Raw genomic sequence first — 26,734 nt, forward strand, 5'->3', positions numbered from 1 at the left:
CTGCAAGAGGGAGATATGGGAAAATTAATCGCTCAAAATCTCTTTCTAATGTCTCAACATTGTATCTTTTGCATAGAATGAGATAACTAATACTGGCTTAAAATTGTATCTGCAAAACGACTCTGTATTTTGTTGTTGCTTCTGTAAACATCAAACCCCACATCTGAAGCAAGGTGCTCAGTCTCCCATATTCTTTGTAGCAACAATTTCCACAGTTTTATTGTTCCCTCTGTAAAAGGGAATAATTTCTTTCATCCACTGTGTAATACTGAATCATCCTTTTATCAGTTTTGGCTTTGGCATGTTTAATTAACATGACAAGACACTTCTTCATAACATGAGAACGTTGCCAAAGTGATTTCCTTAACATCAGTTTTCCAGCCTCCTTTCCTAGAGGAAATACAACTTACTGCTCATTCTCAGAGTAACTCTTCATACTGCTCCAATACAGTGCTCAATCTCAGCAGGCAGGATATTCCACAATGGCAAAAGACCCTCTGCCTGCATCCCAAGCCCTCTGTATGTCCTATGATCATCACCCATCAAATTTACAACCATACTGCCCCAGGAGAAGAGAGAGAAGTGTCTGTTTCTAACATGGGGCATGAGAGATAAAAAATGTATTATGTTTTACATTTATGTTTGGAAGATTGCAAGATACAAAACCAACACTGAAAATACAGGGAATATTTGAGTGAATGGCTACTCTACCTTGAATTCCTCTGGAGATCTTGAAGGCAGAATAGCCAAGTGCTGGTACCTCCAGCAGCACACGGGTGAGGTGCTGGCACCCTTGGGAGCCTTGGTACCATGCTGAGACATGGGCACAGCGTTCTCACTGGGCAAACACGTACAAGCCAGTGCTAAAACAGGGAAAAGCCAGACATAAACCTTCACATGCTATTTCTCATAAGCAGTGGTGGATGAGCTACCTGTGTTGCAGGACAAAGGAAAACACGGTATTGTATCCCAACCAGGCCTTCGCACTGCCCGAGCGAGGCAGCTGCTGAGGGGCAACCTTTTCTCTCTGGTATGTTTTTAATACACTGCACACACATGATGCCCACAGGCCGAGGATGCCGGGTCCAGGCCGGTGCAGCCGAGGCCGGGCGTGCAGGGGCAGCCCGGGGCTGTGCGGACCCTCAAGGGCAAAGAGCCGGGCGGGAAGAGCAGCCACCGGCACCACCCGGGATTCGCCTCGCGAACCGTTCCTCAAAAGCACCCGTCAAATCCCCGACCACCACAGGGCCGGGCCGCCCCTTCACGGGAGCCTGGCGACCGCGGAACGCCCGGGGGTGCGGCCGGGGCGGGCGGATGGCCGGGACGCGCGGGAGGGGCGGGCGAGCCGCGCCCCAGGGGCGGGTCCCCCCGGCGCTGCTGCGGCCGCCGCGCTCCGCCCCGGGGTGGCGGCGCGAAGGGCCGGCGGTGCAGCGCGGCCGGAGGGTAAGGGAGGCCGGCCCTGAGGGAGCGGGAGCGGGGCGCTGCCGGCGGAGGGCGCTCCGGGCCGGCCGGGCGGGGGGCGCGGTGCCCCGCTCGGCCGGGGAAGGTGCCGCGCCCGCCGGGCGCTGGGGGCGGAGCGGTGCCCGGCGGCTCCGGCGGGGCTGCCCGGAGCCCGCGGGCCCTCCAGGACGGGACGGCCCTGCCTCCTCTGCGGCCCCGGGGCGGCGGCGGGCTCGGCCGGAGGAGCCCGGCCCGTGCGGGGGTGCCGGGCCCGGGGGTTGCCCGGCCCGGAGTGGCCCGGCCCGGCTTGGCCCGGCCCGCGGCTGCCGCAGCGCTCGGACCGGCCGGAGCTGGGCCCGCAGCTCCCCGGGGCTGGAGAGAGCGCGAGTCCCCCCGGGTCGCCGTCCCTGGGACCGCCGGGGGTGGGCCGGGCTCCGCTCGGCCGGCGGTGCCGTCACCCGGCTGCTCCGGGCACCGCGGCCTCCGGCGGCCGCGTCCCTCGGGCCGGGGCTGGCGGGCGGTTTGCGGTGTCCCCACCGCAGGCAGGCGGGATGGGGCACGGCGGGGCTGGGAGCGTCCGCTTCAAAACGCCCCTTTTATTGCGATGTCTGTTCGAGCAGTCGCGCATCTGGTCATCTCTCCTTTTCACTTATTTTGCGCAGAGCTAGGTGGATAAACTGCTCTCATCTGTTAAAAATTGGTTTAAACCTCTTGTTTAAACTTCTGCAAGTGGCTCTTTCCTGGTAGACACTTGTCGTAGAATGACTAAGGTTGGAGAGGACCTCTAAGCTCATGGAGTCCATCTGGGAACCTCACCGTGTTTGCCACTAAACCATGTCCCCAAGTGCCACATCCACACATCTTTTGAGCGCTTCCAGGGGTGGTGATTCCAGCCTCTTCCAATGCCTGATCACCCCTTCAGTGCAGAAATTTTTCTTAGTATCCTATCTAAACCTCCCCTGAATGCAACTTGAGGCCATTTCATCTTGCCTGTCATTTGTTACCGGGGAAAAGAGACTGACCCCAGGCTACAGCCTCCATTCAGGTAGTTGTAGAGAGTCATAAGGACCTCCCTGAGCTGCTATGTATCAATTCATATACTTACCACATTGCATTTGCTTGTAGGTGCTCTTGCATACCCACCTCTGCAGAATTAAGATATTTCCTCTCAGGCTTTGGGGACTGCTCTGTGCACGAGGGCAGGGAAATCAGATGTCTGAAAAATAACCTGGCAAAATACTTTTTTTTTTTTTTTCTTCAAGATAACCCTCTTTCCTGACTTGGTTGATGGTATGGTCTCTGAAACTGTTGTGATGGCCCAGGGCCTGGCATGAGTGACCAGCTGGGAAACTGGGGATGGTAAGAGCTGTTTGAGTTAGCAGTACTGTGAGCAAATATGAGGGACACCTTTGGATCAAAGTATTCCCACTACTTGCATGTTACTCATGTGGACTGTATGAGTGTTTCAGGTCAGATGTTACCTGGTTGTTAATGTTTCCCTAGAGTGTAATTTTGTTTTAAAGTATGAACTTAGGTAACACATTTTAGGGTGTTGTAAGATAAGGACAGCCTGCAGTTATCATAATAAACCCTAGTGCAAGGGCAGATGTGTTCCAAATGTTATGACAGAATGGTTAAAAGGAAATATTAATAATTTGGTAAAGGGGTGGAATGTCAATTTTCTTGTGATTTATTCAGTTGGAACAATTAAAACCTAAGATAACAGCTTCTTCATATGTCAGGGTTGATTCCAAAAGGCCATGCTGCTGAGATCAGTCAGTAAATAATTCTGTGCTTTGTACACAATTACATGACAAGAAATAGATTTCTGATGCTTGAAGAGCTCCTGGCTGTGAAGAAGAACAAGGGTAACAGTGTGCACTGGCAAACCACTATAGCTTACTCAGCTCTATGAAGAGAGTTTTGGGCTTACTTTCAGGTGATTTATTACAGTAGTAGCAACATGGTTGCAGCCACGGTGGTGTAAGGATATAAGTGAAAGATTTGCAAGGGCAGGATAACATCAGTTGGTTTAATAGGAAATGTACTTGCAAAACAGAACAAGATTTTGGGTACAGCAACTGCTCTTCAGGCTTGACTGTCATATCTCTACAGGTTGCAACAGCAGTGTCCTAGATGTTTCAACCTGCTGCACCACAAATCTTAGTGTGATGGAAGAAGTGTAGCTGATATTACACTTTAGCTTTAGGAATCTCTTTATCTTAATGCGTAGTGGGAATAAAGGATTCTAGAGACTACTGACTGCTTCAGTTCTGTAGTAAGTACTTTGGGTGTATCTGCTTTGCTTATATGAGACACTGAAGGTGTGTCTATATACATACACTCCTGTATGCAGAGATTAATCCTGAGAGATTCAGCCTTGCCTGACAAAGGTATGGTTGATTGAGTGCATTTGGCAGCAGCTCCCTAAGAGAAGTGATTCAGTCCTAAGATTGTGCTGTAGCTGCTGCTTCCACAGATTCATGGTTATTTTATTTTAATTTTAATTACACTAGCTTTTCCTCAGTACATTTGTGGGTTTTTTTCTTCATCGTTCTTAATAAAGTATAATCACCTTCTTTTTCCAAACAGTTTCTGTGCTTGTCTTCCCTTGTACATTCCCATATTGAAGGCAAACAGGCATTTTTCAAGCAATAGCAGTACAGTTTTTAACCTAGGAAAACCATCTTACAGACCTTTTTTTCATGTTTCTTTGGTGGAAGCTTTTATGTGGCACTCCTGCAGTTCTCTCTGTATATGTATCTTTTTTTTTCTCCCCCAGTTTGGTTTAGTCTGTATTTATGTTAAAATGGTAGATAAAAATAAAAGAAAATATAGCATGTGGACAGCATTAAAATACACTAAGCTTTATTTGGAACTAGGTGATAAGATTTTGTGGAATAAACTGGCACAGATGGTGGTTTTCCAATTTCTGCTCTTTTTTCCTTGAAGTCTGAGAAATCCTTGTTAACCAGTGGAAGGGAAGCGTCTCTGTAAACTTTTTGGACACTTAACCATGTGCAGGGATAAAAACAACCCTTGTGATTATCCTGTTTGTAGTGGATGTAAGATATTGATATATTGAGTTGAAGTATCTGAACTTCAGTCCTTGAATCAAAAAAGAGGGGTTTATAGTTTTAATGTCCTGAAAAATTTGTCTGGCTAAGCTAAAACTTGTCATTATTTTCAGTGTGCTTGGCACTGAAACTTGGAGATGATCTCAGGAACTGCCACTTGATTTCTTATTGTTAAATATGAAATAGATGTAGGAGCTGCCCTAATTTAGGTGATTCTTGGCTAGAAAAGGGTACTTATTCTCTTCTCTGTACCTTTTTTGATGAGGTATGTTGAGAGATGGATCCATTGAAGTGCTATGCTTAGTGCGGCATTATAAAAGAAAATGTGCAAACCTGTAAGCCTAATTTCAACAGCCTATTAGCTTACCTCTGTAAGCACTTATTAGGGTGTGCCCTGTTTCATTTTTTTTCCCCCAGAAGGTAATTTCTAAACTGTGATCCTGAAATTTACCTCTGTGCTGGAAATAATGCTTCCTATTACTTATTTTTTCAGTGTAGGTAGACCTCGATGCAACTTACTTGAGTATTTTGTTTTAGTGTGCTCACATCTGGGCATTTGAAGCTGATGAAATGCAGCACACATCAACAGAATTCATCAATTTTTAAGCAAGCAGATAAGCATTTGATCCAAAAGATGTTGCTCTAAGAGTCAGTGGATTCTAGTTTTGGCAGAACTGCTTGAATCCTGCGACCAGGAATGCTCTGCTGAACATGCTGAACTGAGTCCCCAGAAGAGCATGCCAGGAACGAGTTTGGTCACAGGTATGGTGTCAGATTTTTGAGCCCCTGATATCAGGGAGGACACATTTGGGAGTGGGGTGTTTGAGCTTCATTGAAACCCAGTGTGAGCCTCAGAGGAGATGTTGTAGTATGTCAGGGTACAGAGGGACATTCTCATGAGTGTAGTGGTGCTTTGGGAGTCACCTGGGGTCTCTCATTTGCTCAGCATGTTGTCTGTGTTTGTATAAATACACAGCAAACTGGGCTGCTAAGTCTGATTCTGCTTCTTCTGTGACAGGTGACTTTTGATACAACCAGGCATTTTAGTGAAGGAGCCATAAGAGAGAGAAGCCTGAAAAGACTAAAGCTGCAAGAACAGGAGCACATTCGAAAAAGGGGGAAAAAAAGAGAGGGGGTTGAAAGGTGAGAGTATATTTTTAGAGAATGTCCCATTTTCTTGAGATTTGTTACACTGCCTCATACCGAGTCAAATACAGGAAGAGTAGCTATGTGAAAATCCAGGCTTTGAGGAAACAGGAGTTGGAGAACTTGAAACACTACTGTGTAGTTGTTAATGTGTTTCAGAATGAAAAGCATCATGATAATTCTGTGTAAGACATGAGATACAGGGGTCTTGATTATGAGAAAGGTGGGACTGGAGACATTCCAAGGTCCCTTTCAGATGGGATTATTTGATGACTCTGTGGGCCTGGTGTGAAATCAGAGAACTCTTTCTCTCAAATTGATCTGAGGCTTGATTGCTTAAGATTTCTGCATGTGGACTTTTTGTATTGCTCTGTGCTGCAACATCATAAATGATGTTGTTATGCCCTGAAATAAAATTAATGTGACATGCATTTCTAGGTGCCTCCCAGTTGACTGGAAGATCCAAAGCTAGAAATTAATACTTTTCTCTCTTTACCCATTTTTACATGTTATTTTTTCATTGTTGATATCTTTAGGGTAGTGTTCTTAAATTTTGTGTATGAGTAATAGTAGCATATTGAAGTTTTGATTCTCTAGATAATGTGTTTGGATGACATCCTAAACTGTCACTAGTAATTAATCATGTTATATACCTTCGTGTCTTAAAAAACCCCAACACTCAGAATGCAGAGCATAGTGACATGCAACGGAAGCATAGCACGCTAGGTCTCCAAAAGGTTTAGTTGTTAATTCTTCCTTATTCAAATACTTCTTAAAAAACTGTTTTTAAACACTTATTTGTGTGAACGCTGTTCCTTGAATTTTCTGGAGCTTTTTGTGATGTGTCATGTTGATTATTTGGTAGATTTACTTTCTGCAGGGCAAGGTTCCCAAAAAGCAGTGACAGCCTGTTGTGGTTTAACCCTAGCTGGTAATTAAACCTTACAACAGCTGCTCCCTCCCTCCTACTCCCTGGTGGGATGGGGGGAAGAATCAGAAGGGTGAAAGTGAGAAAACTCATGGGTTGAGATCAAGACAGTTTAATACATAAAGGTCATGTGCATAAGCAAAGCAAAACAAGGAATTCATTGCCCACTTCCAAAGGGCAGGCAGGTGTTCAGCAGCCCCAGGACAGCAGAGCTCCATCACGTGTAACGGTGACTTGGGAAGACAAACACTCCAAACGTCCCCCCTTCCTCCTTCTCCCCCAGCTTTATATGCTGAGCATGAGGCCATATGGTCTGGGATATCCCTTGGGTCAGTTGGGATCAGCTGTCCCAGCTCTGTCCCCTCCCAGCTCCTTGTGCCCCTCCAGCCTCCTCACTGGTGAGTTGGGGTGAGGAGCAGAAAAGGCCTTGGCTCTGGGTAAGCTCTGCTCAGCAATAACCCCTGTATTACTCTTGTAATACCTCTTAAATGGGACCCTCCTGCTAATCTGTAGGGGAGATTTGTTAATCTAAGAATTAGATCCAAATGATTAGTCTCTAGTTGTGTCCTTGGAGACAAACAATCATGTGATGCTGTTGTCTTGGCAGTGCTTATAAAGAAAACACTAGAATACAAACAATTTGAAGAGACAAAGAACTTTCTAACTGTGGGCATCAGTTATGTGTGTGTACTTTTTATGCCATGTTTTTTTAAACATGTTATTTTAACAAACAAGATTCCTTGTTAATCACATGTGATTCTTGGCGACTGGTTGCTTATTATTAGCACTTCAAAGACTTACATCCAATTCTCCAGGACTCAAACTGTAAAATAAGTGTCATCTAAATTGTCCCATATTGATAATTGCCTAGAAAAAGACGTGGTGATGAAAAGAAGTTCAAGAGAGAAAAAAGAAAGCTAAGCTCGAGAGGAGAGAAGAGAGGCAGATAGATGGAGATGAGAAACACCCCCCAAAGCAGCAGAAGGTACCAGCAGAAGAACAGCAGTGGCCAGAGAATATGCCTGAATGGGAAGAAAGGAAATCTCTGCTAGCTCAGAGAAGAGTGGAGTCTGTCAGACTGCTTACAGTGCTGTTAAATCGTGTGAACGTAAGACTATTTTAAAACATATTTTAAATTTTGAAGGATATTTACTACATCTTGAATAATTCACTAGACATTTGATGTCTTGATGCTATTGAGAAGAATGCCTTGGGGCTGACCAAACACTGAGGCGGCCTGAGGTCTGTGTCTTGTGACAATCTCTTCTCAGTCTTGCCCTGAGAGCAAATGTAGTCCATTTTCAGCCAGAAACCTTGCTTTTGGTGCTTTTCTGAGGCATTGTCATTACTGAATAAAAAATAGGGGTGGAAGGGCTGTATCAGCTCTATTAGACTTGATCCAGCATTGCAAGGAAGGAGTTTTGGGGTGGGGACACAAGTCATGCTTTCTCTGCTTGGTTTATCTCAGGTCTACAAGTGACTGAATTAAATTGGCACAGATTATGCCAGTTGCATTTCTAATAGCCTCTTTTTTGGGGGGGGCCAACACTAATCTATCAACTTCATTTCAGTTTGATTCAGTTAATGTCTTGAGTAAGTCAGCAGAGGAGTGAGCAAAATTTTAGTGTTTTGAACACAGATTAATGTTTGGAGGTTTAGTTTAGTGCTTTGGGCTAAAAAAAAAGAATTTAAATGAAAATGGGGTTTAATTTCTCTGGGGCTTTAATTTCTAACATGGCTTTGTCTTCACTGTTTGTTCAAAAAGATTTGCTTACAAGCTTTTAACAAGTGTATGTTTTCCCCAGTCCTGGATGTAAAAGATTTCTAGAGGTCTATAATGTATTGTGAGTTGAAGTCAGAGGCTACCCTTGCCATTCTGCATAAATTTTAGGGCCCCATAATATCTGACATTGGCCTTCTTAATCATGAAGGTGACATGTTAAATAAAGTTCTATTTTCTTGGTTTCACAGTTGGCAAGTCAAAAAGTGGATCCTTCATTGGGCGTAAGGAAGGACGGTTCATTTTCTGAAACAGCATTAAAAGACATCCACCAGGAGCTGATTAACTCCCACTGTCACACGCACAAAGAGCTGAAACACGAGGAAGAGTTTAAGTGCCTGTTAACCCAAAAAGGTGGTGGTTTGTGCAGTGAGGAAGGAGATGTGAGTAATTTCCATGCATCTGCTTGTCACATAGTCAGGACGGTGTTAAATGAGCCCTCTCCAGCCCCGGGTTCTGAGGGACTGCCTGGCAGAGACGTGTGGGACTCCTCTGGCTGGGGATCTTTGCTGATTACGGTCACCCAGGACAGCAGGGTCATCGAATCTCTCGCTGGAAGGCACCACCCAGCACTGAATGCAGCTCACACACAGACAGTGCCTGAGGAAGATGATTGCAAAAAGCAAAAGGTTTATGAGACTGATGAATTCATCCATTATTTACTGAACTACTATCAGACACCGCACTATGCACGTGTTTGCTTAGAGCCAAAAAACTCGGCGAGCAAGTCCTGGTGGAAGAGAGTGGTGTCTGGTGACGGTGGTGGTTTTGACATCAGCTTGAGTAACAAACATGGGCGGCACCTCAGAGAAGGGAGTCCTGTACAAAACCTCCAGAAGAGAAATTGTAGTAGCGATAGTAATTATAGACTGGTGGTCACTGTTGGGGAACTTGAATCAACAGACAAAGTGTCAGAAAACAAAGTCCATGGGGGCAAGCTTGCAAAAAAGTTGCAAGTGCAGAGGAATGACTCACTCACTGTTGATAACTTACCACATGCAGTTCTGAATCATTCTTTGGCGTGCACTGCTGTTACTTGTGATAAGGAGTTCAAACGAGAAGATGGTAGAGATGAAGGCACTGTATCATACGAAACATGTAGATCTGCTTGCAGATTAAAGGATTTGTTGGAAGAGATCAGTGATTCTGAGTACTTTAGAGAGGCATGTGGCAGCTCAATGAAGAGAGCAGAAAAAAGATGTGAAGAAATTTACAGCAATTGCAATAGAGGGTGCTTGCCTGCAAGAGGTGAGGAAAGAAAATTGCTGGTTTACCATAAAAATGTAGCTCTGGAAGGTCAAGAGAAGGAAACCAACAAATGTAACTCCTGTTCTAATTCTGTCCATGAGGGCTTGACAAGGCAGTGGGAACATAAGCTTAAAAAGTCATGCAAGCGGTCTAGTAGTAAATTAAGACATGAAGGACAGAAAAGTGAGAGACAATCCAGGGAAGAGGAGAGGAATGCTCATAAAATCAAGAAAAAGCGAAAAAAGCTTTCTTCTAATTTTTTATCCGATGAATGTGGCTTTTCAGAGACGGACAGTTGCATGCAGCTGGAGTCGCTCAGAAAGATACAGAGAAAATGTAAGAAAATGTTCCACAAAAAAGTGAAATTCAAGACACTTCACACCACCATGGCAGCACCAGATGTGACCCCTCGTGATGGCTCACCCATTCAGGAGACCCTCCAGAGGAGAGGTGAGAAAGAGGGACACCACAGCTAAGGGGACTGAATTTGACAGACTCTGCAGGTGAGGTCAGTCGCCACAGTTCTTACAGTGATGAATGGTGTTTTTAAAAAGAGTTTTAAAAATTATAACTATGGCATAAAGAAGCAGTGCAGCTTCTCTGCAATTACAGGTTTGTTCAGTTTAGCTCAGAAACAGTACACACAGCTGCAGCTGAAGAGTAGTATTTGTCTACTTAATTGGGTAGCAAAGTATCTGGCTTGGGCGTTTGCAGATGGGTGCTTATTCTGTTAAAAGAACATGCATGCTAACAACATGCTTCAGACAATTAAAACATTGATAGGCAATTAATATGTGGCACAGCTGTGTGGGGAGTACTGTCAGAGGTTAGTGAATTTCTGTAGAGGTAATCATCTGATTTTCATACAGGATTGCTACTGGCAGTTGTTACAGCCCGTTCACAATTTACTGTGCTTTCAGTTGGTTGGTGGACACCTTATAGCCACCTTCCCATACCCTTTTCCCTTCCTGCCTGCTTGACAAACTCATTTCAAGTAACTTTTTCATATACTTATCTACAGGAGATGAGAGGAAACTAATGCTGAGAAGAGAGATGGATGCAGACGTCAGAGGATGCCCTCTATTTCCTCTTGAGATAATTCAGACAAACCCCTGCTCAGATACTTTCTGTGGAGCAGAACCCAGAAGAGGATGCTGAACAGCTACGATATAGTAGTTCTGAATCTTTTGTACAGAAGTGGGAGAAGAAAGCCCTTTGATCATTAAAAGGTATATGAAATACTGGTTTGGGTTTTTTTTTTGCTTAGGTAATTCCTTTGGTTAGAATATCTGACTGGTGCAGTGAGCCACAAAAGCAGAATCTGTGTTTGCCTTTTGGATAACAGAGGACCAAAACTTTCCCCAGGGCCAGACTTTCATGGACCAGCTGCTAAGAATTTGAAAGGACATGAATTGAGATCTTGGAGTGTTATACTTTGATTAAATGTAGGGAATCATGTAAATATCAAAATCGCAGTATTTAGTAATGAGTCATTGGAAAAAGACATACTTGTCAATCCTAGAGCAAGCATATGAAGTGCCTCCTCAATCAGATTGTTATAATGATGGGACTGGAAGGTGTGGGGGACATTTACACTCAATTGTGTGAATAGATTTCCAGATATGAAAAAAATCCCATCTTCTGTAAAACCCACACTGGAAAAATGCTTGTTTTCTATTCACAATTCTAGAGGTGTTTCTGAAAACCTGCTGGTCTTTGGGAGGAAGGATTTCACTGAACTTGTGCTCGATGTAGTGTTCCCAGGGATCTGAATGGTTGTGTAAGCAAAGCTCTGAGTGTTTGATAATGAAAGGGCAATGCTTCTCAGCCTGCCGCTGACAGTCCTCTGTAAATGCAGGCTGACAGTTTGTTCACACAATTTCCAAGGCACATGTGGTGAGGTAGCTATTTAGTACGAGTTTGCTTACAAATAATTTCCAGAGGAATTGTGAAATGTTGTTGGACTTGTGCTGCATGTAGGTAAAAATGTGAAAATGCAGTCTAGGAGCTTGAGTTATATCCATATTTATTCAGCTGGCTATATCTAGAAGACAGCCACAATTGCTTTTGGACAAAGTTCCTTAGCAAGATATAGAGGACCAGCTCAAAGTTCAATACACTGATTATTGCAGCTTTCATTTTATTAATGCTTTATTTATTACATGTCAGTAGACTAAGTTAATGTGAAAATGTTGCCTTCATTACATAGAATCTTACCCATATTTGTAACTTCTGCTCTAATAAATAGTAATAAAAAAGAATAATTGTAATTGTCTGTGGTAGATAGATTTTCCCCCAGTCTTCAATACTGGTGATTCCTACAGGCTTCTAAGCTAGGTTTTATCAGCCTTCTCTGTTCATATGTTCAGATGTTGAGTGCCTTTTCAGGGTTATGAATGACAAATGGTTGCTACTCAAAGTAGTGTTAATCTATTACTTTTGTCTAAAAAGATCTTATTTTCTTGACAGAAATATTTTCTGAATATTTTGGAGAACATTTATGCCCCTCTTAAGTCTCCTTTTTAGTATTTTATACAGTTCTAATGAAGATCAACTGTTGTACTTGTTGACTGTGTAAAATGTTTTCAGTTGCACTGATGTGACATACCAAGGGTGTTTTTTCTCTATGCAATATTTGCAGATTAAAGATGACAAAACTTCCCCCTCTGTCAATCTATAGGCAGTTCTGTGTCCATGAGTACCTGTTTCCCATGAGACAGGCCTTTTGATTACAGGTGAGGAAGTTATTTCTTTTTGTTAATCTGGGGGAGAAGGAACAAACGATTTCCTTCAGTGTAAATTTCCAGTGTTTTATCAACGTGCTGGCACAATATTCAATAACAAATAAACACTCCAGTTCTGCAATTGCTTCTTGCATTCACCTACATTGATTGAAACTGATAAAGCAAATCCTCTGTCTCCAAGTCCTCATTCTATGTAAAACCTCGTTAGTAAATAAAATATGCATGCACTTTAAGTTGAGACACCATTGTAATCTTCATACTGAAACAGAACTTTTGGGACTCCTATTTGTTTATAGGTGACATAATTTAGAATCTGTTTTCAGGTGTTTTAATATTAATTCATTACTTTTCACAAGATCATAGAATGGTTTGGATTGGGACCTTAAAGACCATCTTGTTCCACCCCCTGCCATGGGCAGGGACACCTTCCACTAGACCAGGTGCTCCAAGCCCCATCCAACCTGGCCTTGAACCCTTCAGAGATGGGGTAGCCACAGTTTCTCTGGGCAACCTGTGCCAGGGCCTCACCACCCTCACAGTCAAGAATTTCTTTTTCCTATCAGCACATTTAATATGAACCCCATCCTTTCATATGCTGGACTGCTCAGTAAATTATATTATCCTGAAGTCTAATCTTTAAAGAGACACGTAACAGCTTGCTTTAAAACTTTTAAAATACATAGCTTTGTAGATTGGATTTTAGTAGTTACAGGAGTAAATGTCACATCTCAAGTATGAAAGTTACCAAATGTTTTGGCAATTAGAACAATTATTAGGTGAAAATATGCATTCAAAGCAGCATTTATGTAGTTCAGTAGTGGCAACGTAGAACACCTTTCAGTTCAAGCCTGGTGTGTGCTGTTGTGGCCAGCTGGTGTTTCAGGAGGCTGGGTTCTTTTTATGGAAACAGTTTACTCTGACATGTATGAAGTAGGGCCCTGAGACTGCAGACCTTGCCATCAAATCTGACTTTTTGTACAGAACTAATGCAAATGCCTCCTCATAGAGCTGGTAAGAACTGAAGTCCTCTCAGGGAAGTTGGTTGAACAAGGCTTTGTACTGAAAATACATGACCTGTGGGTTGTACCTTGTGCTGAATTCTGAAGTCAGAATCCTAAAGGCTGGTTTTAAAGCAGAAATACACAAAGCCCATTACATCAGTCCATCTGCTTGAAATACAATACAGCAATTATGATATAAAGCCCTTTCTTCTTAATCCAGGGGTTCCAGGCAATGCACAGAAATGCCTCACCTTTTGTAAAGCCCCTTACATAACTCTCAACAGAAGCATTCATTACTGAACTTTTGTTTAGCTGAAACAGCAGGAATTAAGAGCAAATAGTGGTGATTAAGAGCAGGCAGAGTCCAGATAAAAGAATATGTGAATTTTACAAAGCAGCTGACGGTATGACAGAACTGGTTGGAAATGAGATGCTATTCATTTGTTTTGATTTGTCCAGGAGCTCCTCAAATATTCCTCTGTGACAGTCCTAACATTTTAGAAGAAAGTAAAAATCCATGCCTGCTGCTTCATGCTTTCATGACTTGCTTCTTCCCCTTTCACAACAAATTCTCTGTTTATTCTGACGAAAGTAGTGGTCTTACCAAAGTGTCATACCTCCTTCCCAAGAGGTATTAAGCTTTGTCTTGTGTTACTGCCCATTTTCTGCATCATTTTTGCTACTTTTCTTTCTGATGCATCACGTTGTAATGTACAGATTAATACTTAATGTCCAGTTCCTTAGGATATTTTATGGAGTAACTTAAGAGTCAGGTGGTTGGGTCTGCTGAAGGGTAGGTTACAGCCTAGCCTAGTTCCACCACATGACAGCTTTACAAAGCTCCATCTTCTGCTCAGTATTAACAATTATTTGGTGGGTTTTTTTTCTGATTGACTCTGCTTTTGCAACAGCAAAGCATATTGTACAACATGAACATGTTGTCTATTTAATATTCTGCTAAAGTTATGCTACGCAGAACTGCATTTACTGGCATTTGATTAGAATGTATTATACTGATCCATGTGTTGGATAACATAAAACATTGGAGAAAGACAAGATGAAACATTAGAGGAGGGTTAAGTATCACATGTGGTTGCAGTTAATAAAAACAAACACCACTATTATGCAAGAGTATTTTATTTTCTGCCTTAAACAAATAAAAGCACATTTCCAATTTGAGGTAAACCATTAGTAGTAGTTTGCAAAGAGTATAAATGTCTCTAAAAATAAAACAGCAACACAAAGGTCATGACAAGATCTACGTTTGTCTCTAGACCTTCATTAGGTAGTTCATACAGTACCACTTTATTCATGCTGTCAAACAATCGTGCTCTTCATTGGAAGGCCCAGTGCAACCTAAAGAAAATGCCAGGACAGTGTCTGGACTGAGGGAAAGTCACTTGTTCTCACCACAGATGGTATCAGACACTTTAAACATGTTGTGTCAACTTGTTTATGAAAGCTGCTGTTGTGCAATGCACTCTACTTCTGAACGCTGAAGTTTACACCTTCCCACTCAGGACTCAGTTCATCATTTTGGTCGTGTTGCCAAACTGAAACGACCAGACAGCCAAGCCAGAGAAATGAAATAGAGGGAACTATACCAGACAGGCACCCTGGGATATTCTGCAGCAGCGGAATCACCTGGACACGAAATGCATTTACAGGTGATCAGCAAATCATCAGTGATCTTGGAAGTTATGAGGAAGTTTTACAGAAGTATTTTGGATGATGATGAAGCACATTAATATTTTTCCTTGGTCAGATCCATTTACCCAGCCCTCTCTGGTAGGAGGCAGGTCACATAGTAATTAAGCATAGATGTGAGGAAAGAGAGTAAATAAGTAAAAAGCAACTCAAAGGTCAGGTCCCCATTGCTGGTTATGAATTAGATTGTGCCATTTCTTTTAATGGCAAAGTTCCAAAGCAACAAGTGCCTCAGCACAGAATGGCTTACACCATGTTATTTTATTGTGTACAGGAAACTTGTGTAAATTATGTTGACCAGGAACATTTTTCTGCTAGTTAAAGCTGCATATACAAGAGCACTTGTTAATCATGCCATATGAGCAACCTTTGTTTTTCTTACGCACAGGAATGAAGAGCAGCTGATCTTCCATGTTTAACATAATTTTATTGGAATTAACAGAAGAGTTTTACTAAGAAAATTGAATGAACAGTAGTCCAGTGCAGTCACACTTCATGGTGTACCTCTAGGGATGCCTAGTTCCACTCAGTATCTAAACCTTTGTAACACTTCAGATGTGAACAAAGAATATTAATCCACGCAGAATTATGCATGTTGAATACATCAAGTATTCATCAGTCCTTATTAATTTTTAAGTATCTAAAAGTGATTTAACCTCTGAAATATTCTTGATATTTTTTAAAAGCAGTTAGTGTTTCACCTGTAAACCGCTAACACAACCCTTAAAAGCCAAATTATCTTATATAATATTGAATTACATTGCACAACAAATGAGTACGGTGCTTCGTGGGCAAATAAAATATAGTCCCTTTTCTAGAGGAACTACAACCCAAGGGCCAGACCCTGCAGAAGCTAAAACAAAAGAAGATTTAGTGGAATTTGTGTTGCATAGGTGAAGTTACTCATGTTTGTGTCCACAGTGGTAGGTTGTTAATGAAAAACTGGATTTCAACCTACTCTGCACTAAAAGGTGATAGCAGAAAACCAGTAATAGTCCTTTATTGCCAAAACTGCAGTTTACTTTTCCACAGATATTTGTTGTGCACACTTCTGATTATGTGGGTTTAAAGGAAGACAGACCTTCAGTAGTTTGCCACTGAATTTGAAAAGGAAACCATTGAAGAGAAACAATTCACTGTAACTCTTGGACCTTTTGTAAGCATTGCTGCTGCTGCACCTTGTAAAACAAGTGGAATGTTACAAATGATCCTTTAGATTCAAAACCAGATTGTTCCTCACTGCACTCTCTACTCTTTCTTTGCATTCTGGGCATCTTTTTCTTCTTCGTCAGAGTACACAGTGGGTTCTTCCCCCTCCTTCAGCAGCTTACCAACATGATGATACTTAACTGGGGAAAAAAAAAAGAATCCAAGTAATTATTCTGCCCTGAAGATGTACCTTTTTTAACTCTGTTTTCTGAATTAACAAAATGCCTGTATTATAATAAAATAACTCTGAGCAACTTGTTTCAAACATTGTGGGGAAGGAGCAGAGCCAAAATCAACTACCTGAATTACTATTAATGTTGTACTAAGTGTAAGAATCATGCCAAGTGAATGTAACTGTAATTCTCATTCTACTGCCTAAGCCAAAAGGTGAATGAATGTAAAGACAAAAACCAGAATCCTGGATTAGATTATTTCTCTTGCCAGTGTCAAAGGTGGTTTTTCAACCAATGGCATTGTCAGATTACTTACATATTAAACATGCACATACATATATGCATATACACGACATATACACAACTTTGAAGGGGTTTTATTTTTTGTGTGTTGAAAATATCCAATAGGACAGAAGGGAGATCCTTTCTCTCGAAGATAAAGATGGATCTATTATCCAATTATGTGATTAAGCCTCTGATTTATTTTATATCTCTTTTTGAACCAAGATCATAGACATGTAAGAACTGAGAGCTATATTATGTTGCCCATGTGTCAACTTCAACAAAGCAGAAGATGCCCTGGATTACAGGTATCTTGGCCTAGCATTGCTGTTATAATTTATAAGAATTGAAAGCAACTAATTGGCATATTTAATAGAAACACAGTAATAAAAACAGTGCAGTTCATTTCAGTCCTGATGCTCAACTCTTGTAAAGGTACATTTAAACACGAGTTTAGGTCAGATATTTGGTAGCATAGTTCTGGTTTCTGCTACGTGCTTGTTAGCATAATAAAACAGCCATTCAGTGTGGCATGATTAACAGTCTTGATTAAGACAGGAAGAGAGCCAAAATAGTAGGGGCACATCAGGTCAGGACTGAGATGTTCTAATGACATGATGTGCAGGAAAACTCCACTGTAGCCAGTTAGAGTAAATCTTTGAACACTAGATTTAAAAACAAAACACATTTGATTTCCACTATACTACTTTTCAGTATATGCAATTTCCCTCGTGGATATATACATATAAATTCATCAGGACAAGCAACTGACATATTTATTTTTTGTCTTATATGAATAAAACTAATTGCTTTGCTGTTCACTCACTTAAAAGGCATCATGAGATACGGAGAAATTATTTTTCAGCAATATATGCAACAGGAGGGGAAAAAAATCATACTAGTAGACATGCCCTGGTACAAGGTCAGCACAGCAACTTCCATAAAACTGTGGTTTGAAGTTGGTTTTGAGCAGCAAGTTGAGACACATGACACAAACCAGTTGGAACTGCTTTTTTAAACTTTTAGTACTAAGCATAAAACAAGGCTACTATGAAAGTGACTTCCTCCTGTTAATTTTAGAGCAAACATCTCAAGTGTTCAAGTTGCCTTTTTTCCTCTGGCCATCACTGGCACAGCACACATCAGGCAGCTGGAAAACACAGAGGGGACATTTGCCCATTTTCCTGATCACCTTCTGGGGGAGAAATTCAACTGAATAGAGCTGTCTGTGAATCTGCCACAGCCACCAGCAAGGCCATGCAGAATAACTTACTGAGAGTAGAAAAAGTTCTATCAAGAGCTCCAAGGGGAAGTCTTCAAAAATACTAAAACCCAAGAAGTAATAATTAAAATGTTACTGTTATTTCTGAGAAGCTGAATGGGACATAAGCTTCATTTTTCAGAGCATTAAAATCTATCAGTCTCTGTAGAAGGAGTCTTAACTTTATAAAAAACATGGTCTTTATTTCCATATCTTGTCAACTTTTTGGGTGGTCTTACAGATCTTACACTATGATAGAGTGCTTGTATCTGCTACTGTTCAGTAAGGAACAGAGGGAAGGAGAATGCAGGAGAACCTGACATTTCTCTTAATTCTAAGTAACAGTAATTCTAGTAATATTAAACCCAGGTATTAATTTCCAGACTGATGCTTTCAGCTGGTAACAGCCTTTTGACCATTGCTTCCCCTCTTACACACCAGTTACTGACTTATTTGTAAATAGGTTTAAAATTGCTTACAAGTGAATTGTGACTCCCAGTCCCTCAAGGTCTCTTGCTGTGTAGCGTTGAGGTCAGAGAGGTCATCGTACTCATCCCTCAGTGCCTCCTTATCCAGGCAGAAAGTGGCAAGACCTCGGGAGGCATCTCTTCCAGCAAAAATGCCATATGGACCCTCTTAAAATAAAAACATAAGCTGCGTTATTACGGAGATAATGGATGCTGTGTGATCTTCATGGATCAGAGTCCCCAGGCTAAAACAGATAAAGAGTTCCTACCCTGACCTGTGGGTCAGAGGTGCCTCAAGCTTCTGAAAGGTTTTTAAGTTTTATGCTACTTGGTAATAAGGGAAAACAGAGGAAGAGGGCAAGAAACAAGACCATGGGAAAAAGACACTGAGTTTGCTACACCACAGTGGTGCATGGCACATACAGACAGGGTAAGGACAAGCACCAACTGGGAAACACATCGTCAGAACGAGGAACAGAGGAAGGATTTTTAAGTCTGAGGTGAAATGAAAGTTTTCCAAGAGATGCTCCTGACTTAAAGAGATGAAAGGATGGCTTGACAGAAAAAATAGTGCAGATACTAGAAATTACTAACTTGGAAAAAACATCTATTAAAACTTTCAAAATGTGAGATGGACTCAAATTACCAAAACATGCAACTCACAGAACATCAGAGATACCAAGACAGACTCTTGATAAACTTCATTAATGATTAACTTGTTTGCATGACAAGCCAAAATTTGAGATATTGCATGTTGCAACTACACATTCAAAGTTCTTCTTAAGGGAGCTTCAGTGAGTTAGATGTGAACACTGGGTACTGTAGAGCACATGCCATCTTCCACTCCTCCCAAAGCGTGCTTTTTCCTAAATTCCTCAAAAGAATCTTACGTTTCCATTAAAATGAAAACCAAACCAGCCAGACACTGTGGTGAACCATTCAGCAACTACCAAATTAGATACAAGGGGCAGCTTTTACTGTTGTCAGGGAAGGCAGCATCCAAAGCATGGACTTTAAGTGGTTTTCAGTTTGCACAAATACAAAACTGCACATCTAACTCATCTGTACATATCATCTCAACTGCTGCAGAATGCAAAATTACAGTCTGACGTCATTCAGTGACAGTCTTCAGTCTATGTATGGACCAAAAGTATAACTGATAACACTTACAAATACACTGTGTATCCTGCACTATTCTTCTTGTCTCTAAGTAGCACTGGCAGCTCACTACTGCAGCTACCAGCTGTCTGGACAGCTCAAGAGTGGTTATGCCAGACAGGTCCTGGGACAAATCAGCAAGCCTGAGTGGGGCTTTTAAACAGGCGGCCTCTGTTAAAAATAAACCCCCACGCCCACGTGGAGGTGATTAAACTCTTGCACCTCGGTGCACATACTCCCACCCTTCTCATCACTGGCTGCTCTACGAGCATAGGTTATTCAATCTTTGCACGTTTGAACTATGCTCCTGCTAGGAAGGTGGCTTAATCTAAATTGGTAGATATTTAGTATAAATATTATGCAATAGAGTGATGTCCACTAAAAGCTGGGAAGGGAATGTAAACACTCAGAGAACGCTTGGCTTCTGCCGCCTGGCATCGGGCAAAGGCACCCCAGGCCGACGAAGCCGCCCAACCCCTTACGGTACTTGTAACCTGCCACGGGCAAACACACAGAATAATGAAGCAACGCTAGCTCGCAAAGCAGGAGTTTCTGCACCACCGAGGCCCGACCCTGGAGCCGGAGCGGCAGCGGTAACCCTGCCCTCCGCCTCTCCGGGAGGCAGCTCGGTGTGCGCGCCCTTCCCGGCTCCAAGCCAGCCGTGCCCTTCCCAAAGCTCCGGAGCCGGAGCCGGCCCACGGTGCGGGTCAGGCAGGAGCGCGGACCGCGCTGACCGCGCACCGGGGGACGCGCTCCCGGCAGCAGCGGCTCCGCCCCGCCCCGCCAACACCCGGGTGGCCGCGCCGGGCCCGCCCCGGCCCTCACCGGGCCCGTAGAACTTCCTGGCGCGGGTCACGTCGAAGACTTTGCCGTTGACGGCCATGAGGATGCGCGGGTCGCTCACGCCGTCGAAGGGCCGCAGCTGCGCCAGGGTGAAGTCGCGGCGCTTCATCTTGGGCAGCGGCGGCGGGTCCGCCTCGCCCGCGGGCGCCGCGGGCCGCTCGCCCCGCAGGATCTGGTAGAGCAGGAAGAGGCAGAGGCCCAGCAGGCTCAGGTTGAGCGGGGAGCCCACGATCTCCAGCAGCAGCCCGCCGGCCTCGCCCGCCGCCTCCTCGCCGGCCACCGCCGCCTCCTCGCGGGCCATGGCTCCAGGTACGCTGCAGCTCGGCGGGTCTGGGAGCGCGGGGCGGCGGCTCCGAGCGCTGCCGGCCCGGCGGGGCGGGCCCGGGGGTGGTGGGAGGTGGAAGGAGGGAGGGGCGGCGGGCGGGGCGGTGCCGCCCCCGGGCCGGGCGGGCTCGGCGGGCCCGGTCCGAGCCCTCCGCCGGCACTAGGTGGTGGTGCGGGCCCGGGATGGCGAGCGCTGCCCGGGGACACCGCGCGGCTGAGCCGGGGGCGGCCCCGCCGGCCGCTGGTCCCCCCGAGGCGGCGGTGGGGCGGGTCAGGGCAGGCCGCGGCGGCGGCTCCGTGGAACACGGGTCCACGGCACACGGTTCCATAGAAATTCCGGAAAAAAGACCCCTCTGCGTTGCGTTAGACCCATGTCAGAGCTGTCGCGCTGGGCTCTGGGAGCCGCCGGGCCCTTCGGGATGGGGGACGGAGGATGAAAGATGGAAGTTGGATCAGGCTCTGCTCGGTGGTGCCCAACAATAGGACAAGAGGCAATGGGCAGAAACTGATGCACAGAAAGTTCCACCTGAGTATGAGGAAGAACTTTGCTATGCGTGTGACCGCTGGAACAGATTGCCCAGAGAGGGTGTGGAGTCTCCCCCTCTGGAGAACTGTCTGGACACAATCTGAACCTAGCATTGGGACATTTGTTTATAGAAAACCAGAAGCAGTGCATTTCATTTACTTTCCACTTCTCAGTGTTAGGAACATTTTAACTCTGTGGGCCACAGGAGATACTGACGAAGTTTTACCTTTTGGGATACACTCAAAACCTCTGAGCACTAAGACATTTAAACATGTTGGCTCTTGCAAGGGAGGGTGTTTGGTTCCATCTGCTGTCTCCTTTGGGAAGCTCCTTGTTTTATTGATCAGCACTTGAACTTTAATCTGTCCTTTCATGGTATACACTGACTTTTGCTTCCACCTGCTGTGTAACTGGAAAAACTACTTGTTTCATTGATCTGACAACTGAGATTTGTACTTGTTAATAAAGTAGCTCTGAATTTTGGCCCTATTTAGTATATTAGAGAAATATCCAAACCGTCAGATTTATTCAAACTGGAAGCTGTATTACCTAGTTAATTCTACTCATTGTAGACATGAGACTATTACACTTCATTGTGTTGATATTACATGTTATAGGGATAGATGTAGAAAAAACCAGAAATTTTGGTGGAAGATTTTTCTTTCATTTTTTACAACACATTTTGTTCAAAAGCAAGGAAAAAAACCCCAGACTCCAAAACAACTCCAGCCCTGAATTTGACCTTGAACCAGACACTGAAGTCAAGGAAAAAGAAGCTTTGTTTATGCCTAGTATCCTAGAGAAACCATCCAAGAACAGTTCATTCTTAGATAAAGAAGGGCCAGGAAACATTGCCAAAATTGATAGAATCTCAAGTTATCTGCCACACGAGCACTGTTACTGCAAGTTACAGTGGCCAAACTTCCAGCTCTTTTTTTACCTTCCAGCATATAAAAAATAGTCATATGCCTAAGAATGCATCTTAAGAAAAAAAAATAGGAGCAGACATTTAGAAATAAGTGGATATGAATAAAATTATGATAAAATCAGTCAGAATTATCTAAATTCATGTACCCTTTGCTATACATTTCTCTCTAGCAAGCCTATGTGTCAATTCCTTTAAACAGGTTCTAGTCAGAGAAGTTGGTCCCAGCTCTAGTTAAATACCTCAGGCATCAGCCATGCTCCCACGCAGGTTTTCCTCTGCATCCGATAGACAATAGCTTCCTCCTTGAAACCATTCTGTTAACACCTATGAGATGGGTTGATAGAGCAGTTCTAGTAAAATGCTCTCTTATTAATTGAAGAAAACACTGGAACTCAGACAACTTTCATATCCTTGCAAATCAGAGTGGTTCGATCAGTTTTAAAATATTTCTACTTGTGTTTTTTATAAGCAGCATAAATCTGTTAGAGATGAAGGAAAAGTAGCTCTACTACACCTCAGCATTCTTCTTACTACTCTATTTCCACTTTGGAACTTGTCTGGTAGATGTAATGCATCTTTTAGAGCATATGTAATGCTTCTAAACAAAGTGTGCTTTGCCTAGGTTGCCCATGGTACATTTTATCTTGGCAAAATACCTGGGGACCGTTGTTGCCAAGCTGGTTTTGGGCCTCACATTCTCTCATTGGAAGGCCTTCACAGGAATTCCTTTCTCTGAATTACCTGATTGACCATTTTAATTTAATCTACGACTGCAAGAAAGTTTTCCAAAGTTTGCAAAGATAGCAATGCCTAATTTGCATTACTTGTGAGCTGATTCTCAGAGCTGCTGGTCACCTGGAACTATTGCTGGCTTTCACTTGACCTGCAGGGACCCAGGGTTTCTGAAGCAGAGATCTTAGTCTTTGAAATTACTGAGAACTGGTGACAAATAAAAGCACTGGCAACTTAGATCTTTGCTGCCCAGACTAAAGGTTGATTTGTAGCTCCCACTTGAGAATTTGAGAGACTTCAGGAACGTGCTGTAGGATTGCAGTGCAAACAGCTCGTGACACCAAGTAACTATAGAGAGGCGATTTTTGCCTTATGGTCCAATGGCCTCTTGGAACCTGTAGACTTCCCTAAGTAAAGAATTTAAAAAGCAAGATTAAATGTGCCTTACAAGGACACCAGGAAATCAAACCTTCTAGGGAGACAGCGTCTTATATGAGACCATTCAATATTTTTACGTAGGCAAGCTCTATCATGTCTGACTAGTTTGGTGTTATACGACTATTACATCTCCCTCTTTTTTTCCCCTCTGTTCCCTGCCCTCAGTAATAATTTAACTTTCTAACAAGGAAAAAGAAAGGAAAGATGAGATGGGGTAATCTCACACTTCTTTTACTGACTAGGGCCTACCTATGCCAAGGAAGCAGAACCCCTCCCTAAACTGCAGAGATCCAGTAGGTCAAATGTACTAATGCTGGCAGCAGGCATTATATGAAGCGGATCTGTTCCAGGTGCAGATCTAGGAATGCCCTGAATTACTTCTAGTCCTCAGATCAAAAGCAGCGAGCATTTTTCTGATGGACAATTCTTTTTTTTTTTTTAGTTTTTATTTCCATCTCTGCCACATTTCTGTTTCTTTTTTCAGTTGCATTTTCTGTCTTTCTAGCTGTGCTCTCCATCCAGTTAAGTGTGAGAAGAAATGACTGTGCAATGTGAAGATGACACTGTGCTGAAGGCTATCAAGACCGTGCCATTCCTGCAGATATATGTGTACACATCTGCAGCATAAAACAGTTCCAGATGGGAATTTTTACCAAGTTTTAGAAAATGTGTTGGAGAAGGTGATTGGAAATGCAGACACCGCTCATGCTGGAGAGTTGCTTTCCTCAGAAATACACTGTTGTGAGCTTGCACCTAAAATCTTCCCCACACCAGCCTTATCTTCCCCCTTGCTTGCTTGTCTTTTAGGCTGCCAGGACTATGGGTGTTGATTCAGTCATGTCAAACAGGACTGACAGTCACCATGACAAGAAAGCTTGCTCGGTCAGTATGTACAGCAAGTATACTAGGAAGTTTTGGAGGTGTCTTTTAACTATAGATGAAAATCTAGGGGTGAATTCTCAATATTGAGTCTTTTTTTTTTAAAGGCAGCAGATGTCAGAAACAATCTGCACAAGCTGCAGATACTTCTGGAAGAGTCAAGGAAAAGAAAACACAAATCCACATGTGATTCTTGCAATGTAAGAGGTTCAGTATCCCTAGAAAGCACACTGATTTACACTGGAAGAGTAAACAAAATCCCTGACTTCCTGAAAATAACAACTTGGATTTGCTTACAGATCTGATGAGCCAGAAGGATTTTATGTATCAGAAATAACTGGATGACAGGAAGGAAACTTGGTGCACTCCCAGATCAAGTCAAACCAGTAGCACTGTTAGTGGGAGTAGGAAATGTTATCTCTGCTCCGTTAGTTTTGGACAGGGAAATGGTATCCATTGCATGTACATGTGTTGTTCACAAGGACCAATTTTTACTTACACTGGAGACATTACTTTGTATTTTGGAATACATGAGCCGTCTTCACTTGTGTCACTGTATCCCTGAAGTAGGGCCTGTTATTTCTCTGCCACTGGGATGCAGTGCCAGTTCTGCTACAGAGCAGATCAGTCTGTTTCAGTGGGAATTGGCAACCAGCTTCAACATTAATAGAGTCAAAGGTTAGAAGAAGGGAGGTATCAATAAACTGTGAGATTTTCTATGCAATGTTTCTGCAACAATTTAATTGCAGAAATGCAACAAGATAGGCAGGGATTCTCATCTCAGTTTATTTAGCTGGAATCTGCTAAATTGATTACAATTTACAATCTACTTGATTACAAAGAGGGCTTTTGTTACCTTTCTTTAATCTGGTTTAGTTTGGTGGTCAAGTCCAAAGCAGCACAGACAAGATGGGGGTGACTGAGTAAAAAGGAGAAAACCATAAAGGAAGACAGACGTGGCAGGATTATCACTTGGGTTTTTTTTTACAAAATCATCTAAGTGTCTGTCTAGATTAGATACACGTCCATGTGCAAGACAAATTTTTGTCTGATTATTTTTATCCTTGGTTTTCAGACCTTATTCAATAGTTGAAGACAGTTCAGTCACGTGTAGTTTGACACAAACTAAAATGCTAAGTACTAATCCAATAGAATCCAGTTTTCAACGTGATAAGGAAGCACTCTTAATTTACATCTGCTCTAGTTATACGATGTCCTCAATGGGAAAAGCTCTCAAACCCTCCAAGTCACCCCCCAGCCTGAGTGATGTTACCTGTGTCACTCTGCTGAGAAGATGCCTTGCACTCACGCCCTCCAGGCAATGTGCTGAATGACATCTTAGGTCAAGCTTAATGTTTTCCCAAGCCATTGTGTCTCAGGAGCTGGGCCCCAGAACTGCCATTACCATCACATGAAGCTGAGTCAGGAGAGGTTTAGGTTTGGTATCAGGAAAAGGTTTTTCACCTAGAGGGTGATTAAGCACTGGAACAGGCTGCCCAGGGAAGTGGTCACCAAACCTGTCTGAGTTCAAGAAATGTTTGGACAATGCTCTCAGATGTTGGGGTGTCTTGTGTAGGGCCAAGAGCTGGACTTGATGATTCTAATGGACCCCTTCCACCTCAGGATATTCTATGGTTCTACGACTCTGTGATTGCGCTGAGGCTGTGCCTTCACAGCTGAATTATTACAGGTCCCTCAGACCGGACTCTGTAAGATTTTGTGGACAACAAACTCGCAGGAAGCCCAGGAAGCCTTGAAGGTAGCACAGTCTTCCCGTCCCGCAAAGGCGTGAGAAAGAGCCAAAATTCCTGCAGTGAATGTGTCAGGTGGTCTCCGACGCCCCGCGCAGGTTTCGGGCGGAGGCGGGGGTCGGACGGGCCCCGGGGGTGTCCGTGCTGCTCCCGTGGGACCCCCCCGCCGGTAACACGGTGGCGGGAGGTGGGGCCGGTGCCCGGTGCCCGCGGGGCGGGGCCGCCCGGGGCGGGGGCGCTGAGCCGTGCGGGGAGCGCGGGCGGTGAGCGGCGGCGGGGACCGGGAGGGGGAGGACGGGCAGGCGGGCGGTCACCGGGAGGGGCACGGCCCCGGCCCCGGCCCCCGGCACGGGAAGGGCTCCTGCCGCCGCTCCCGCCCTCCCGGCCGTTCGGTGCCGGGGCAGCTCCTCGGCTGTGTCGGGCGTCGCACACGCGGAGCCCTGGGCGCTCGGCAGCTTTGGGATAACGCTGGTGGGTGTTCCGTGGCGGAGGCGAGCGGCGTGAGCTTTCTGAGAAGCATTCTTTGTTCCGATGCTGTATTCACCGGCTACCGGCTCCCTACGTCTGCGAAGGCTCCGCGGGCATCCTCGTCCCGAACTGCAGACTCGCAGGCTTCCAGTGTCGGATCTCCGCATTTTATGCTCCAAAACAGGTTTTTAACCCTAAGTTAGTTAGCTGGAGTAGTTGTGGTT

The 26,734-nt window shown here is 43.9% G+C and overlaps 3 protein-coding genes across 14 annotated transcripts in view; 2 read left to right on the top strand and 1 right to left on the bottom strand.

Moving 5' to 3' along the window:
• The first annotated feature begins 1,373 nt into the window (after positions 1-1,373).
• Positions 1,374-14,721, top strand: LOC127469760 (A-kinase anchor protein 17B-like). Of its 10 annotated transcripts, none has more exons than XM_051784493.1 (7): positions 1,374-1,443; positions 2,703-2,799; positions 5,011-5,279; positions 5,536-5,660; positions 7,463-7,699; positions 8,563-10,069; positions 10,641-14,721. In XM_051784493.1, the coding sequence occupies exons 5-7, from the start codon at positions 7,610-7,612 to the stop codon at positions 10,775-10,777; spliced, it is 1,734 nt and encodes a 577-aa protein (XP_051640453.1). In that variant the 5' UTR covers positions 1,374-1,443; positions 2,703-2,799; positions 5,011-5,279; positions 5,536-5,660; positions 7,463-7,609; the 3' UTR covers positions 10,778-14,721. The 10 variants fall into 10 exon arrangements, 6 of the variants coding, with proteins under 6 accessions (XP_051640453.1, XP_051640480.1, XP_051640490.1 ...); XM_051784520.1 differs by having other exon boundaries at positions 5,181-5,279; XR_007904051.1 differs by lacking the exon at positions 1,374-1,443 and having other exon boundaries at positions 2,524-2,799; positions 10,641-10,848; positions 12,261-14,721.
• A 757-nt stretch (positions 14,722-15,478) lies between these two features.
• On the bottom strand, positions 15,479-20,841 carry PGRMC1 (progesterone receptor membrane component 1). Its single transcript, XM_051784981.1, has 3 exons — positions 20,447-20,841; positions 18,476-18,631; positions 15,479-16,420 (listed from the first exon to the last, which is right to left on the bottom strand). Exons 1-3 carry the CDS (start codon positions 20,763-20,765, stop codon positions 16,320-16,322), a joined length of 576 nt encoding a protein of 191 aa, XP_051640941.1. The 5' UTR covers positions 20,766-20,841; the 3' UTR covers positions 15,479-16,319.
• Positions 20,842-26,324: 5,483 nt separating this feature from the next.
• KIAA1210 (KIAA1210 ortholog) overlaps positions 26,325-26,734 on the top strand; it is a 52,223-nt gene continuing 51,813 nt past the window's right edge. For 2 of the 3 annotated variants that reach the window (XM_051783895.1, XM_051783877.1), the window contains exon 1: positions 26,325-26,694. Coding sequence is in view for 1 of the 3 variants with exons in the window: in XM_051783877.1 (XP_051639837.1) it covers positions 26,681-26,694 (14 nt within the window). In the remaining 2 variants the exon portion in view is untranslated. Of the gene's footprint in view, positions 26,709-26,734 lie in introns of all 3 variants that reach the window. The other variant, XM_051783949.1, reaches the window with a different exon arrangement.

The sequence above is a fragment of the Manacus candei genome, unplaced genomic scaffold (genome assembly GCF_025592945.1).
Source record: "Manacus candei isolate 608988 ecotype Guabito, Panama unplaced genomic scaffold, ASM2559294v1 h1tg000003l, whole genome shotgun sequence".
NCBI lineage: Eukaryota > Metazoa > Chordata > Aves > Passeriformes > Pipridae > Manacus > Manacus candei.

Excerpts from the sequence above, each read along its gene's own strand:
- LOC127469760 (XM_051784493.1), top strand. The coding sequence starts at position 7,610 with ATGCCTGAATGGGAAGAAAGGAAATCTCTGCTAGCTCAGAGAAGAGTG. Across the intron at positions 7,700-8,562 it reads TGCTGTTAAATCGTGTGAAC|TTGGCAAGTCAAAAAGTGGA; the intron begins GTAAGACTATTT and ends TTGGTTTCACAG. Across the intron at positions 10,070-10,640 it reads GGAGACCCTCCAGAGGAGAG|GAGATGAGAGGAAACTAATG; the intron begins GTGAGAAAGAGG and ends ACTTATCTACAG.
- PGRMC1 (XM_051784981.1), bottom strand. The coding sequence starts at position 20,765 with ATGGCCCGCGAGGAGGCGGCGGTGGCCGGCGAGGAGGCGGCGGGCGAG. Across the intron at positions 18,632-20,446 it reads CAGGAAGTTCTACGGGCCCG|AGGGTCCATATGGCATTTTT; the intron begins GTGAGGGCCGGG and ends TTTTATTTTAAG. Across the intron at positions 16,421-18,475 it reads CTGGGAGTCACAATTCACTT|TTAAGTATCATCATGTTGGT; the intron begins GTAAGCAATTTT and ends TTTTTTCCCCAG.